We start from the raw sequence: 15,990 nt of genomic DNA, 5'->3' as shown, positions 1-15,990 counted from the left end.
TTGTTATAGATTATGATGCAGCTGCTTGAGACAACACTTACACCTTGCTTATAATAAACATTGCTACTGTAATGCTTTGTTAGTCGGTCCTACACAACATTGCTTGGGTTTGATTATAATAACCTTTGGCCTTACATATGAAATCGAGATATTTCTATTTTCAAAGGTTGTGCATGTTCTTAAAATGAATGTGTTGTGAATGCTAAAAGACTTATGCATTATAGCATTACGGTAGAGGACTTGTAATATACTTGGCTCGTATTCTATAACATCACATTCTTCACATTTGCTTGTCCATTTGCTTAATAGGATTGCATCGCTTACTAAAAAGCTATCATTAAATTGTTTCATAACAGAAGAAGTAGACTCATTTGAATTGAATGACTATGACATGGAAAGAACTACAATGTTCAAACAATAATATTCACAACATGAATGTAGTGTATGCTTGACTTCTTCCCTTTGCAGAGCTATGGAATGCTCTTGCAAATGCTTTGCAGATCCATTTTGATCTACTTTGTCACTAAGCATTAGGAAAAAAGGGAGATCGTTTTAGAGCCTTTTAGGGTTTAGAAAAATAGGTTCTCAACCAATTTGTAGAGGGCTGGTGTAACGTTGGAAAAATACCCAAAATCACGTAAAAAGATAAAAGAAGTCATATTCAGAATCTATCTTTTATTAGGTTTGACATATGTGATCTTAAAGGTCTTTTTTTGTGAAGAATTTGATGATTCTGACATTGTCGACATGTTCGGAGTGGGCCAAAACCCCCAAATCGACCCTAGAGACATAGAAAACTGATGCTTAGAGGCCTGAAAAAGGGCAAAAATGATTGAAACAGAAAATTTGCTATTAGCGATCATTTTTACCCTTTTTGGGGCCTTCAGGCATTGGTTTTTGGTGTCTCCATAGGGTCGATTTGGGGGGCGAATTGGCCAAATCACATTCTATAGAAAATCATCCATTCTGATCATTTTTGCCCTTTTTCGAGCCTCCAGGCGTAGGTTTTTGGTATCTCCAGGGTCGATTTGGGGGCTTTTGGCCCCCGCTTTGGATGTGTCGATGATGCCAAAATCATCAAATTCTGCACAAGAAATAGAGGATCTTGTATACTCATTCAATGTGAAGCCTAGGTACTAGACTGGCTTTTTGGTAGTAAGTATTTGTATTTTATGCCATTTTTCATATTTTGGGTGTAGCAAAAATAGGTAAATAGCAAATTCCTTAGAGGGCCCCAAAATGAGTTCCCTTCTTTCCTAATGTCCGATCCAACAAGTATGACAACTCTACATCCAATTTAGATTAGCGAATTCATTCACAACTCTTCAAAGTTTAGATCACTACTCCATGATTGCTTGGGACATTTTACAAGGTCCTTCAAATGCCATTTTCAATCATGGTCTCACAGTGGTGGGAAATGTTCAAAATTATTTGATGTTCGTGAAGCATTTAACCAACAATCACACAATATTAATGGCGCTAATCAGCTAAGAAGATAGCCATTCAAAGGACAAATGCACGAAGTATGTTCCAATTTATATTGGTTCTGTGCCCATTCATAATAATTTTGTATCCATAAGGAAGACTCTCAGAATAAGGAAGAGTCTCAGAAATGCACGACTCTGGGTGCACGAGTGCCCCACTAGAGTTGTCAATGGCATTCCTAAATGGGAAGCCAAAATTGGCCACTACTTGGCCAAGGGGTTGCCTCTAGACAACAAAGCCCTCAAGAAGGATAGAGCCTGCAAACTCATCAAGGAAGCAGTGCCATATCAGCTAATTGCAAGCCAACTATACCGCATGGGCAAGGATGGCATCATGCATAGATGCATGTGCGAGAATGAATACATCGACGTGATTGAAGAAGCCCACTTTGGAATAGCAGGCGATCACTTCACCACACTGATGTTATGGCATGTAAAGTGCTGTAGGCTAGCCTTTGGTGGTTGACTCTCTTTGGAGATGCAGTTGAATTTATCAAGCGATCTGACCCCTACCACCAACGCATGCAAATCCCACATAAAGTGGACATGATGCCCTTAATGGGAACATTGAACGATCAACCCTTTGAGAAATGGGGCATAGATTTTATTAGAGCGATAAGCAGAGTAGTTAAAGGAACCGAGGCCAGATACATTATCTTGGCCACATATTATTTCACCAAATGGGTGGAAGGGAGAGCCACAAGAAAATTCACTGCTAAGTTCTTATCTGATCAAGTCATCGCATGGTTTGGATGTCCCTTAGAATTGGTCATTGATCAAGGAACTCATTTCCTTAATGAAACTATAGCTATCCTAACTAGTGAATTCCCGATTATACATGGAAGTCTCTGCCATAATATCTAAGGGCAAATAGAAATGATTTGGTTACTTGTGTTATTACATTTTGCTCATAATGAAAAGTTAAGCATCGACTACAAGTGCAAACATACCTTGGGGGTATTCTATACTCCTTGCATAAACATCATGTGGTTATAGTGTAGTCCTTTTACCCTTTTTACAATGAGGATGTCTGCTGCTTTTAACCTCAAATTGCAACATTCTAGAGTTTTGTTGCTCATGGATTTTTTGCAGAGAGTGTGTTAGTGTTCACAATTGTTTCCTTCTTCCTTGTTAACTATCCTCAGTCTATATATTTTTTTAATATGATTAATTGAAGAGGGTATGTTGCTTGTGGATGCCTTGTTCTATATGACACCCATATGAAGTTGCTGCTTGCCTTGCAATCTGGCCTGGGGTTATTTCTAGTAAGGCTATTAGTTCATTTTAATAATCTTTGTGATGGCAATTGTATCTTTGTTTAGGTGGTTTTTGAAACAAAGGACTTATAGTGGGAGGGTAAGTTTCCTGTACAAAAATGCAAAACATTGCTCCAAGATAGAAATACTTGCTCAAATTTTTGGAACAAGCTATGAAAAAACACACTCCCAATATTTTGCTCAAAGAACATGCCACTTTCATTGAAAACAAAATACACATTGATGCTAAGCACAAGCATGCCTCATCTCAAATAGAATACCCTTTGCCCAGATTCACGGGTTGACCTCCGAAGGCCAATATGGTTTGTGTGGGAGTGTGGTGAATGTGTTTGTGAATGTGAACATGGCTTAGTGCACTCTACCATGTTTCCTAACATATGGATCCACAATCATGGTTGCATTGAAAAGAAATGTGGAATACAATCATAATTTCATGTGAGCAACCTTGTGTGGCCCAATTTGAAAATGCGAGCCTTTCATGATCTCCTTCAAATGCTATTATTCAAAGACAACAAAGTAGAGCTCGATTCTATGTGGATGGAACACATCACCAACTTGGAACCACCCCCATATGCAAATGATAGTGACTCAAGAGTTGACCCCTCAAACATGCAAGAAGAAGATGAGATAGACACACTTGTTCATGGCATCTGCACCATCAAACAAGTCATAGACAATGAGAATAGGGAAACATCTATCATACCCTCTGACTCATTCAAGCCTTTTAGAATTTTCAAGGACAAACATTGCTAGGAGCTAGCTTTCCTAAAACTCCTTTATGGCCACCCTCGCATGTACAACATTCTTGAGTGCACACCTTACCAAGATCTATTCCAATTCAAGCTCACCAAGTCTAGTAGAGGAATGCAACATCAATAGAAATCATATTCTTCAAAACCATGAAGATCTTGGTCAAGCAAGCATTGTCATTCTTATGGGTGTGAATGTGAAAGGGTCAGCTAAGGCCCATATTGCAAATGAAAGATGCATTAGAGGTCACAAACATGGAGAGACTACTATAATGATAAAATGGATATCGTGACTTTGCTTACCTATGAACATCTAGTGATTACAAGCACAAGATCCAAAAGAACCTCTTTGCAATGGTACAACAAAGAGGACCACCATCACTATTTATAACATCCTCTATGGTAGAGAAATTATGGCTAACATTAGTTGGATGCCTTAGGGACTTGCAAGAATGCTAGAATGGTAGAAGAGAAGCTCCTCTAAGCTAGAGGCATACAACCTCATATGCAAGGATCCAATAACAATCATACAATACTATGTGCATAGATTCTAGGCCATGAAATACTTATTGAGACACGATGCAACCATACTTGCAAACTACAAGACTTCTTCTTTGTGATGGAGTTCTAAAACATAGATAGGCAACATGATCATGGCCTATCATGGATAAAGAATGCACCAACATACAGTACATCATCAAACAAGGAGATAGTAGCATATGTAGAGCAATACATTCTTGCAAGGACCTTTCGACCAACAAGCATAAAAAGACATGCAAGAAGAAGAAGACATCTTGTCGCTTTGATTCCCATGCCCTCCTATGTGCAAAATATAGCTACCGCTTCTTTGAAGAAAGGATCAAGCACCACAAAGCTAAAACAAAGTTCAATTAATATCTCAACATTGCTATTATCGAGTTCAACAATATTGCATGATTATGAAACTTTCTTGGAAATACTTAGCCTAACTGAAGAAGACTACATCAACATTTTGCATGCAAGCACTAACACTACAAGGTACAAGCCATTTTTTGACACAAATACTGACCTTTTTTACACTAAAAAGTTTGTTTTTAAAACGTGCAAAAAGGTCGGTATTTATGTCGCCATTAGCGTCGAAAAACATGCATCGCTATATAAGCGTCAGTATATACCAATGATGGTAAAGGTATATACTGACACTGGTAAAGCATCGGTATGTACTGACCTTTAATAGAACTAAAAAAAACTTTTAGTGGGGCAAAACAGGGCTTGCTGTGGCCCTGTTTTGCCCCAATAATGTTTGTTTTTTTGCATTACAAAAGAATGTTTACAAGCAAGTAGGCGAGATAAAACCCTCAAACCTTGTTTGTTTGTTTCAAAATTTCCCTTGTGAAAAGGGTGATACAAGATTGCTCAAACGAGTTGATAGACAAAAGCATATACATGCTGAAGTATATACAACCTTGTTTGTTACAAAATTTCTCTTTTAAAAAGGGTGATACAAAATCGCTCAAACTAGCCGCCGACAGACAAAAGCATATACATGGTGAAGTGTACATAAACTACTACTAATACTACTGCTCATCCAACTCATCGGAGTCATCGTCTCATTACCCTAGCCCTCGTGACCTCCGCCCGATCCCTGACCCTTGACCTCTGCCTGATCCCTGGCCCTCGTTGTCAACATCATCTAAGCCAAATCCCCTGAGAACTACCTCCTTGTCATTGCTCACCTCTGTTGATGAGATGTTCGAGCTTGCACCCTAAGAGTCAAACCATTTTAATTTGAAATTAGATTGGAATTTAAGGAATAAAATAAATTAAAAAGTGAGATTACAAGTTGGACTAGACTTATACCGAGCGAGCAACCACCACAGTCCAATCGACTGCCATCCCTGCACCTCCATCTCAATAAACCACGGCCTCACTCCTATGCAAAATGAGTATCTCATATCTTCATTTATGGGAAGGCGACTAGTCACAGATTGATGTGGACCCAAATTATGAAAGATAAAATATGTATAAAACAAATAGAACAATAAATTAAATGAGAAGAAGTAGACTTATAACCCATGCCTCAAACGCGCTTGTTTCGCCACTACCGAGGTGGGAAGCACCTACGATGTCCAACCATCTCCTCGCGGCCCTCCTCTGATTGTCGAACTTTTGGGGATTGTCCCTTAGATCCTTCTTCAAAAACTTCCAGTCAGCTTTATCCACCCAATTGGGTTTAGGCTTCTTTGCCGTGATGGCATCTCGCAACATTGACCTGCGATGCTTCAAGATAACACACATGCACTCTCGCATGTAATTGTCATCAAACTCCCAATTTGAGGGGTTAGGATATTGTCTTTTCAATTTCTTTCTCAATGACTGCCTCCTTCTTTTTGTTCTCTTGGTGCCGCCAGTCAATTGTTATGCTGCTCTGGAAATGGTGGCTTATCAATCACCTCATGGCGGCTCATCAACTGCCTCATGGTGGCCATCATTTCTTTGTCCTTTTTATTTTCTATATCTCTTTACCCCTAGTGAGGTCATAGTATAGGTCCTTAGGCAGGGGCGGGTCAATGCGAGTGGCAGTAGCAGAGCTAGAGCAAGGGGTGGTAGTGCGAGCGCTTATGGAGCGAGGAGTAGCAGAGGGAGTGGGATCTAGGGTGCCTCTGCCTGTGACTGGAGAGGGCAGGAGGAGAAGAGAGGGAAAGAGAAGGAAAAGAGAGAAGGAAAGAGAGGAAATGAGAGAATGAAAGAGAGGAAGAGAGAGAAGAGAAAAGAGGGAAAAAGAGAGGAAGAGAGAGGAAAAGAGAGAAGAGAAGAGAGGATCAAAGTTTCTATGCCCATCACTACAAAAACTAGCACTTAAGGCACTAGCTGCAAGCTAATGCAATCATGAAAAGAAACATAGGAAAAGAGAGGAAGCACTTTCTTATCTAGAAATGATGTGTCCTAGCACTAGATAATCCCACTTCGAAGAGGAGGTGTTTCGTGTACTAGCCCTATAAAAGAGAGGAAACATATCATTTTTAAGAAAACTAATTAGTGAAAGGAGGAGTTTGGAGAACTAACATTCCAAAGGGATTAGATTGAGGAGACAAACAGAAGCCTACAAATAAGGAAAGCACGAAAACAATAGGTATAGCTTTCATACTCTTCTCTTTCATGATTGTTTTTTGTGTATTGTTTCTTCCTTTAAAGAAAGAAAGGGAAAGGAAAGGAGAAAAACTTTAGAAAAATGAAGGAAAAGTGAAAGTAGAGAAATACAAAAAATAGAAGAGGTGAGCCTTCTTTCTTTCACCAAATCTCGTTTTTGTCCTTCAACTCTAAAAATCAAGCATGAAAATGAGCACATGGCTGAGCAATGCAAGGAGAAACATGCTTCAACACTCACAAAGCAAAATGGGGGAAGGAAAAAAGCTACATTGTTTAAATAGACACACCTTCTTGAAAAACGTCCTTTCACATGAGTAAAGAGTGAGAAGGGTGGAGAGGGAGCACAAGTGTCGGGAGAGGGGCTAGGTAGGGGTGAGGAGTGTGGGTAAGAGGTTGGGGGAAGGAGGAGAGGTTTTTTATTTTCCCTCAATAGAATTGTGAGGGGCAGTGGCGATGCATGGATTTTGAGTTTTAGCTCCCATAGTCAGTATATACTGATGCTACTCCATTGGTATATATTGACCCTATATATTCCTTAAACGTTGGTATATACCAATGGAACAGGGTATAAAGTTGGTATATACCGAAGGTACAGGGCATAAAAGCTACTAATAGGCATTGAAGCTAACAATAGGCTATTTTTTGGATCTTGAGTGGATTTCCTTGCATTTTGTGTTCTGATTTTGGAGGTGTGCAGATGGAAGGGGTGAGTGGAAGCTCGTCAGATGGAAGGGATGAGTGGAAGCTCATTAGATGATGCGCCAATGCTTGAGAGCATGGAGTGGGTTGTGTGAAGAGGTTGTATTGTCATTGGACTCATTGCAAGCGAGAAGTACGACATCAATGCCGTATTGTCATGCACCACTTGCGGATGTATGGGGAGGAGCCTGCACTAGTACTGACCATTGGTGGTGCATGCGGTGATGGATCATCAGTAAGTCAATGCTATTTGAGTTCATGATTAATATTGCATGCGTACTTTACATGAAACCTTGAGACAAGATCTTATATTTACACAAAACCTTGAGATAAGATGAGGAGGGTGGCGAGGGGACACGTATACCTTCACACTTTGAGGAAAAAAATAGTCTCCTAGATGTGCCAGATGATGACGAGGGTATGGTGGACATGATGGATTCTATTTTTAGGGGCACTACATCACATGTACACGTGATGTTCGAGTTTGAAGCCGTGGTGCGAGAGTTAAAATCAACACAATTGTATGAGGGTGCGGGGATGTTAAAACTACAAGCTTGTCTCTCAATCTTGAATCTGTAAGCAAAGTATGGGTGGTCCGATACAAGTGTCTCTATCTTAATGTGGTTAGCGCCTGCATTAATTTATCTCACAATTTGGATCTTGATTGTTTTGAGAATCATCATAGTTTCTCATTACAATCAAGTGACATGCGAGTGAGGAGAAGGGTGAGATCCCGTGGATATGGTTGCGCTCGCCTGTGCATGACTCTGAATCTCATCCTTACATTTATTCTTTCTACTTTGGCCGCTTCATATCTTTCAATCCACTTCTACATCTCCTTGCTATTAAGGATAAAAAACTTATTGAATTTCTCCATTTTCTCTTTGCTCATCTTTCTTTCAATACCTTTTCCTTGGGGAACCTTGCCAATGATGCGATCATCATCCTTGTTATGCCAAGCCTATAGCATATCATAATCCATGGATGTAAGAAACTCCATGATATATACTAATGACTCTTGCACAAGCCATCCCTCTGCCATGCTTGCTTCTATTCTTGCTCTCTATCTTACAAATCCCTTCAAAGTTTTCATAAACCGCTCAAGAAAAAACATCCACTGACTATGAACGGTGCCCGCAATGGCCACCTCATCAACTATGTGCACAAGCAAGTGCACTTGAGTTGTCATAATGCTTGAGGAAAGTGCTTCTCAACCAAGCATATGACTTATATGATGGAATCCACCCTAGCCTTCTCAATGCTCGATATGGATATCTCTTTCTGAGATATCCACCTATTCACGTGCCCATGTAAGATTCATAATCTTTCTATAGATTATTCAACTTAAATTGAAGAAAATGTAAGCAATGTGAGTTGATATGATAGTAAGCATACCTCACAATGCCATTGATCTTGAATATAGCATTTCTAACATCTTCTTGTAAGCACCCTTTCACTGTAATTGGGAGGATGAACTATCCAAGCAACAATGAATTCATGTCAATAATATAACATAATCATAATTACACTAACGGATCATGATTATCGGTATACTAATCCTATAGCTTAGAATACCTATAAGACCTTGTGCCAATCATGTGACTTGAGCCCACTAAGCTTATTTTCCTTTGAAAATGCTCCTTTCAAGCAATGCATTACACATGTACCCTATCGGTGTTCGAAAAGAGGCAATGCCCACCTTGACTGTTGCCTCCTCTCTCAAAGAGGATCCATGTTGCTTTTGGGAGGACAAATTTACGACCATGCACTATGGCCAAATGAGGCATCCTATCCATAGCACACAAGTCTTATTGCACTCCACTCAAGTCTTTGTTACCAACCACGTGTGCCCAAATAGTACCCCCCACATTCTTGAAGATATGCATGGGATCCAAGAGATGATTGATTTGTAAGTGACCCCAATAAGGAAGCTCATGAAACATGGATAGCCTCTTCATACTAGGAGGAGGCTCCTCTCCATTTTCCCTCCAAAGCCTAAATCCAGTCACTTGCCTTTAAATATGGTGGTGGTGGATCAAGCTGGCCTTCACATGCGAGATGGTCCAATGGAAGGTATCAATCATGACCTTCATAAACCATTTTCCTCATATCTTTGAAGTGTCATGCAAGCACACTCAAACCCTTCCCACAAACAAGACAAGCATGGTACCCACTTATTGCAAGTCCTTCATGTGTGCATGAATGTGTTAGTATAAGACATGCACTATAAAGAGAGTCATAAAAGTATCATTATACATGTGAAGACACAACCACGTACCTATGCACTCTCCATATCCAGGGTAGTCATGCATGGTCCACATAAAGATTCCCTGACCAAAATGTCATTGGTATGTCTAGGAGATCTAGAAATATCAAAGACCCGTATGCCTCTCCATAAGATTTGTAACTCCTCTATCAAAGGTGCCATGTACACATCCATATTTTTGGCCTTGTACTTCCCTAGCACAAGTAATGCAAGCATGAGGTGTCCCTTCTTTATTGTTTATTAGCCATGGTGGGATATTGTAATTCACCAAGACTATAGGGCATGTCGACCAAGATGTCGAGCGTAACCCAAAAGGGTTCACGCCGTCCATGGTGAGCTCAAGATGTAAGTTGTGTGGTTCCCTCGCAAAGTCCGGCCCCGTTGATTATTTTTGTGCTTCCAAAATTAGCACAATCTACAGGAATCCTCAATGTGTTATCAGTGGACCGATGTGTAGCATGCCAAGTCATCAAATCCACTATGGATTTGCATCGAAACATGTGATGTATTCTAGAAATGATGGGAAAGTGTCTCGAGAACTTTACTGGGATTTGCTCACCCTACAAGTCATCTCTATATCATTGTTCCCCACACTCCAGACAACTAGCCAAATCTCCATGCTCTCCAAGAAAGAGAATACAATCATTACAACAAGCATGGATGGTATCATAATCCATACCCACTGTTGTTAGCATCATCTTTGCTTTATCTCTTGATGCCGACATGGTATTTGGTGCAGGCAACGTCTCCTAGAGCAACCTATTGCATTCAAACATGCTATAACTGGCTCTACGTAATGCTGAACATGATGGAGATACAATAAACGAGCACGAGTGAGAGTTATCATCTGGATGTATGATACATGTAGGTTTCTTACCTCTTGATGTAATTAAGTTATTTGTGGCAATATACACTATAAAATAGATGCATCCTCATTGTTTTAATGATGCTCTTTTGTAGTACAAAAAGTAATATGGTCATATTGTTGACATTTTTGCATGGAACACATCAATTCAAAGAGAGTCACATATGATTATGGATTGTTATGGGACCATACACAAAATCTATGAAATTGATTCAGAAAATTAAGTATTTTCATTCTTAATGTAAAATGGTTTAGAACTATTTACAACGGTCCCCATGCTATAGTGAGGAAAGACAGTAGTGATTTCTTTGCTATAGACTCCATCAAACTCTAGACCGATGAAAGTGATACTTTTGTTCTTCCCGAGCATTGTGAGCAGGTGCATACTAATGATTTAATTAATGGAATGCTTTCATTTTTTAAGATCAGTTGGTACATTTACTTAAGCATAAATTCATATAATTGATAGCATTTGATATCCATCTTCAATATAGGTGGTTTTTCGTCCGGATCATTCTGATCTAAGATGGTGACCAGTACGCGATCCAAGTTGCACCACTAAGCAAATAGATTTTTGAAGATAGAGATGTGGATATTGAGATGCCACTACTAATGCCGGATCTAATTAATCTAGATGGATCTAGCGAAGAAGATGAAGATCACAATATGAGCCAAGAGGAAGATGCACATAATGACATCGTACAAGAGGAAGATGGAGATCATGATATTGAGGAAGAAGATGATGATCAAGAATCACCCAACTTTATCAAACAAGGGGAATTACAAGATCAAGTCTTAGGTGAACGTACGATGCCATAGTACGATGATGATATAGGAGATCAACTTGGTATAGAGTTGGAGATAGACTTGTTTGCTACGCAGGACTTAGCTCAAAATGAATCCGTTGATGTAAATGCTCTTGATTGATTTTTTTCATCTCAAACTTGGACATGAATATATGAGCTTCAAACTTGATGTACATGCTCTTGTATTTTTATTCTTTCAAAGGATCACATATGTATGAAAAGAAAGTTTTTTGTCATTGGGAAAACACTCTCTTTTAAGGTCGGTATGGGGAAAAACACTCTCTATAAAATGTCAGTATAGGAAAGCATCTCAGAGTCAGTATATACTAACATTTTACACTTCTGTCAAAGGTCGGTATATATTGACCTTATGAGTCGATATATATCGACCATTAACAAGTCTGGTAAAGGTTGGTATAGACTGACCTTTTTAATCCTACCATACATACTGACGATTAGCGCATCGGGCACACTAAATATTGGTGCTTGATCATGGCCATGTGTAGTAGTGTAAGCAACCAATATTATTTCAAAAAAGACACCCAAAGGATATATACATAAAGAATTTCAACCCAAAATTTTCCAAGCCATGGGGAGCAAACATTGATGTCCAATGCATGTTAAGCCCACATGGAGCTACATCATATTGCACTTCATACATGACCAAGGTTGGCAAATGAACTACTAAGGCTATTAAACATGTGTAGACACAATGCTTGAAAACAAATGCTCTTGCGAATGAGCGTGTTCAAAAATATGGAATGCAATCTTGAATAATAGCATATAATTTCATAGCAAGCAGTGTATTTATCATTGTCTTTGCCATTGACAAGTAGCACAAGAGACTTTTGCTACATGAACACAAGCCTGTTTGATGAAAGAACATTGCTACTCAAGAGAAGATGCCAACTAGAGAAGATGGACTCACAAAAAGTGAGGACATTTTCTTTATCAACATCATCACAAAGTATACTAGCCTTTGAAGAGTAGAATAAAAAATATGCTTAGCAACATTTACTAGTACCTACAACTCATCAAACAGATAAGCCAAGAAAAGAAAACACCTAAGAATAATTTGTTTCAATAAATATGGTAGACAAAGGAGCCTGAAAATCATTACAAAGAGCTATGCTTGCTACACTTGTCATTCATTGTGAAAGAACATGATAAGAAGACAATTTCACTACATGGCATGACATGTACATGCACAATAAAGAAAAAGTTAAAACAAATAGACAAGAGTTTAATAAAATAATATTCTTCAACCCACTGCCTATATGCATCACCAAATCCATAGAATCCTCAACCCAAAAGTTCAAACCAATTTCAAAGCATTCTAATTCACTACTACAAAACTAGGTAGAAATGGCAACCCAAAAGTTATATTTCTACATTATTAAATGGCACTTTCTTGCCGCCATTTCCACATGTGCCATTTTTTGGAAATGGCAACCAAAAGTGCCATATATTTTTGCCATTTCTATGTCCATAATGGCAACCAAAATTGCCATATATTTTGCCATTTTTACGTATGAAATGGCAACTAAAAGTGCCATATAGTTTTGCCAATTCCACATAAAAAATGGCAACCAAGAGTGCCATGTATTTCTGCCATTTTTGTGTCTAAAATGGCAACCAAAAGTGCCATATATTTTGCCCTTTTTATGTATTAAATGGCAACCTAAAAGTGCCATATAGTTTTGCCATTTCCACATGCAAAATGGCAACCAAAAGTGCCATATATTTTTGCCATTTTATGTCTTAAATGGCAACCAAAAGTGCCATATATTTTGCCATTTTTATGTATGAAATGGCAACTAAAAGTGCCATATAGTATTGCCATTTCCACATGAGAAAAGAAAACCAAAAGTGCCATATATTTTTGCCATTTTGATGTTTGAAATGGCAACCAAAAGTGCCGTATATTCTACCATTTTTACATATGAAATGGCAACTAAAAGTGCCACATAGTTTTGCCATTTCCACAATCGAAATGGCAAGCAAAAGTACCATACATTTTTGCCATTTTTAATGCATGAAATGACACTACAATAAGACCAACTATGAAAGAAATGGCAAAAGTTGACATAAAAATTCACTTATTATATTAGAAATGGCAAAAGATGACTTAAAATTTGCAAGATTTCATGTTGAAAATGGAAATAAAGTGACACACAAAATGCCGGTTATTATGTTACAAATGGAAAGAAATGGAATCATAATTGCCATTTCTTCTTTTATAAACAATAGCATTCAAAATGGGCAAAAACATTTATGGGCCCAAAAAGTTACATGGCATTGGAATCTTAAATGACTAAAATTTTACATTTGATATTTGGTATCCATGAATGAAATTTATTGTCCAAGTGTGAAAGATTAATCAAAAGTCTTAAGTGCATCAGTACTCATATTACACAGTGTGAAGAAATCATCTAAAATTCTAAGGATAACTTTTACCTTTTATAACACACACATTTTACTTGATAACAAATATTATTTGATAGTTGATTGAGAAATAAATAATTTAATTTTTACATAACAAAATAAAATATAAAATTATAAAGACATTACATGAAGAGTTTTCCAAGCAACATTCAAGCCTACGGCTTAACCCAATGTCTGAATCTCATCATCTGCTTTGAATATACAAGCATCCTTAATGATTGCATCATCAACTCATACTACTACATAACCAACTCCTATTGGTATAGTATGAACTCTAAATGAAGTATCCAAACTAATTATTGTCCCTATTCCAACTATGTCTTTTGAGTCCTTATGTAAGATCTTTACTCATTGTCCCCTTTGAAAAGCATCAACCTACAAAGATACATTTCAGAGATCATTAGTAGAATATTTGTTTAAAATATCTTTATGAAAAATATCCAAAAATATTATGGTCATTGCCATACTAATTAAGAAAAATAAATAAATTTAACTTACTTGGAAAACACGTATGTCATTTGTTTATGCTGCTATCTTTTCTACTCCAATTGTTGATTGATGAACCTTGTTAAAATAAATTAAATATGATACTTAATAATGATTCATGTGAATGCTTTCTACTTTACTCAAAGATCCCTAAACCTTTTCAAAACAATATCTACAATACACGCACGAATGCCTGCATGTGTGTGTGTGTGTCTGTGTGAGCAAGAATCATCTTTTTTGTGAAAATTATCATGAAGTAGGCATGAAATTTACCAAAGGTAGAGCAGAAATCCTTTTCCTCAAATCATTAAGTTGTTCTTGCAAGGCATCCATAGCCTTATCCTTGTCATGAAGCTTTCTTTGCAACTCAGTAGTCTTCTCATGTATCACTTGGCCTAAATCATCGATTGCAAATTTTTTTTTGCCACAAGTAGTCTTTTTAGTAGATACAACCAATCTTGGACCAGAAATGTTATTATCCCCATTGTCATTTGGATTAGGATCCTACACAATAAAAAACATGAAATATATCAAATTAATTAATGAAATATTTCATTAATTAATAATTTCTATTCATAAAACAAAGAGAACATGAAGTACCTCTAATGAAACAACACCATTGGTCTCTTTAGACAATGCATAGTTAGATAGTATTCCTCTTCCTTTCATCCCATATCCTTTGGAGGTATGAGCTTCAAAAAACACCCCTCGATATGAAAGAGACCTTTGAAGTTTAGAGATCTACATGTTTAAAATATTTGTCATACATGTGGATTTATCAAAGAGTACTACTATAAAAGCATGAATTATAAAAAGAAACAAAACTTTTAAACTTACAAGTTCTTGTTTCGTTCCAACATAACCCTTTCGACCTAAATTTGTGATGTTTTCTTGGGCCTTTCTATTTCTCTTATTTCTTTCACTAGATCTCTGAAAAACAATGTCAAAATGTAGTTAAGTTAAATAGAATAAAGAAAGAACATATGATACTTGCAATAATGAGAGATTGTGTGTGTGTGTACCTTTAATTCCTCTCAATTTACCAGTGTCTTTATTCTTTCCCACACATCATCTCGTAGCCATGTTGGTTTTTGTGCATCATCTCCATCCCGTAAGTAAACACTATAAGCCTGGCATCAACTCATAACAAACAACACATTAATAAAAACTCAACAAAATCAATGTTAAAGTAAACAAGTTTTTAATAGAATACTTAAAAAATTCACATACATCCTATTTGTTCACTCTGAATGCTTTTGAGACTTTAGTTTTCTAGCATTTGTCACTGATATTACATTCATATCGAGCCTGCAAATACAATAAAATATACACAAAAGTATTCATTAATATAAAATATATTTTAAATACTAAACATTTAAAAGTAAGACCATCGAAAGATATCAAGAAAAAGTCAAGCCTTAGATCAACATATCTTCTCAGTGCCTTCTTTTGAATGATCGGTACAACTTTAATCGATTGCAATGAGAGATCCATATGCCTACGGATGGCTCGAGTTATTATTTGAGCATATGAATCTTTGTGTATTCCACAAGGAACTTGTTCCTCATTTACATCCACCTTAGTACGATATCCCATCTCAATAAATTTTGCTTTCTTGGCCTCTTTAGATGCCCTTCTAAGATATCTTTCTCTTTCTATCATTGCATCACCCTTTAATATTCTTCCTTTTTTGGTTACCGGTGATGTAACTTCTTCATCGTGAACATTATTTGGAAACTTTTCTAGAAAAAAGTAATGGCAAAAATAAGAAAAATAAGTTACAC

At 37.4% G+C, this 15,990-nt stretch overlaps 1 protein-coding gene across 1 annotated transcript; it reads right to left on the bottom strand.

The window, feature by feature from the left end:
- Positions 1-14,050: 14,050 nt before the first annotated feature.
- On the bottom strand, positions 14,051-14,929 carry LOC147885423 (uncharacterized). The gene is made up of 3 exons (XM_087396282.1): positions 14,807-14,929; positions 14,480-14,710; positions 14,051-14,095 (listed from the first exon to the last, which is right to left on the bottom strand). The coding sequence occupies exons 1-3, from the start codon at positions 14,873-14,875 to the stop codon at positions 14,069-14,071; spliced, it is 327 nt and encodes a 108-aa protein (XP_087252408.1). The 5' UTR covers positions 14,876-14,929; the 3' UTR covers positions 14,051-14,068.
- Between the last annotated feature and the right edge of the window lie 1,061 nt (positions 14,930-15,990).

This window comes from Dipteris shenzhenensis, chromosome 25, assembly GCF_047967505.1.
Source record: "Dipteris shenzhenensis isolate YYH24624 ecotype China chromosome 25, Dip_SZ_1.0, whole genome shotgun sequence".
In the NCBI taxonomy this organism is placed as follows: domain Eukaryota; kingdom Viridiplantae; phylum Streptophyta; class Polypodiopsida; order Gleicheniales; family Dipteridaceae; genus Dipteris; species Dipteris shenzhenensis.
Note: the sequence above shows the minus strand (reverse complement) of the source record. Positions and strands in the feature narration are given on the sequence as shown.

Excerpts from the sequence above, each read along its gene's own strand:
- LOC147885423 (XM_087396282.1), bottom strand. The coding sequence starts at position 14,875 with ATGAAAGGAAGAGGAATACTATCTAACTATGCATTGTCTAAAGAGACC. Across the intron at positions 14,711-14,806 it reads ATGGTGTTGTTTCATTAGAG|GATCCTAATCCAAATGACAA; the intron begins GTACTTCATGTT and ends TTTATTGTGTAG. Across the intron at positions 14,096-14,479 it reads GGATTTCTGCTCTACCTTTG|GTTGATGCTTTTCAAAGGGG; the intron begins GTAAATTTCATG and ends GTATCTTTGTAG.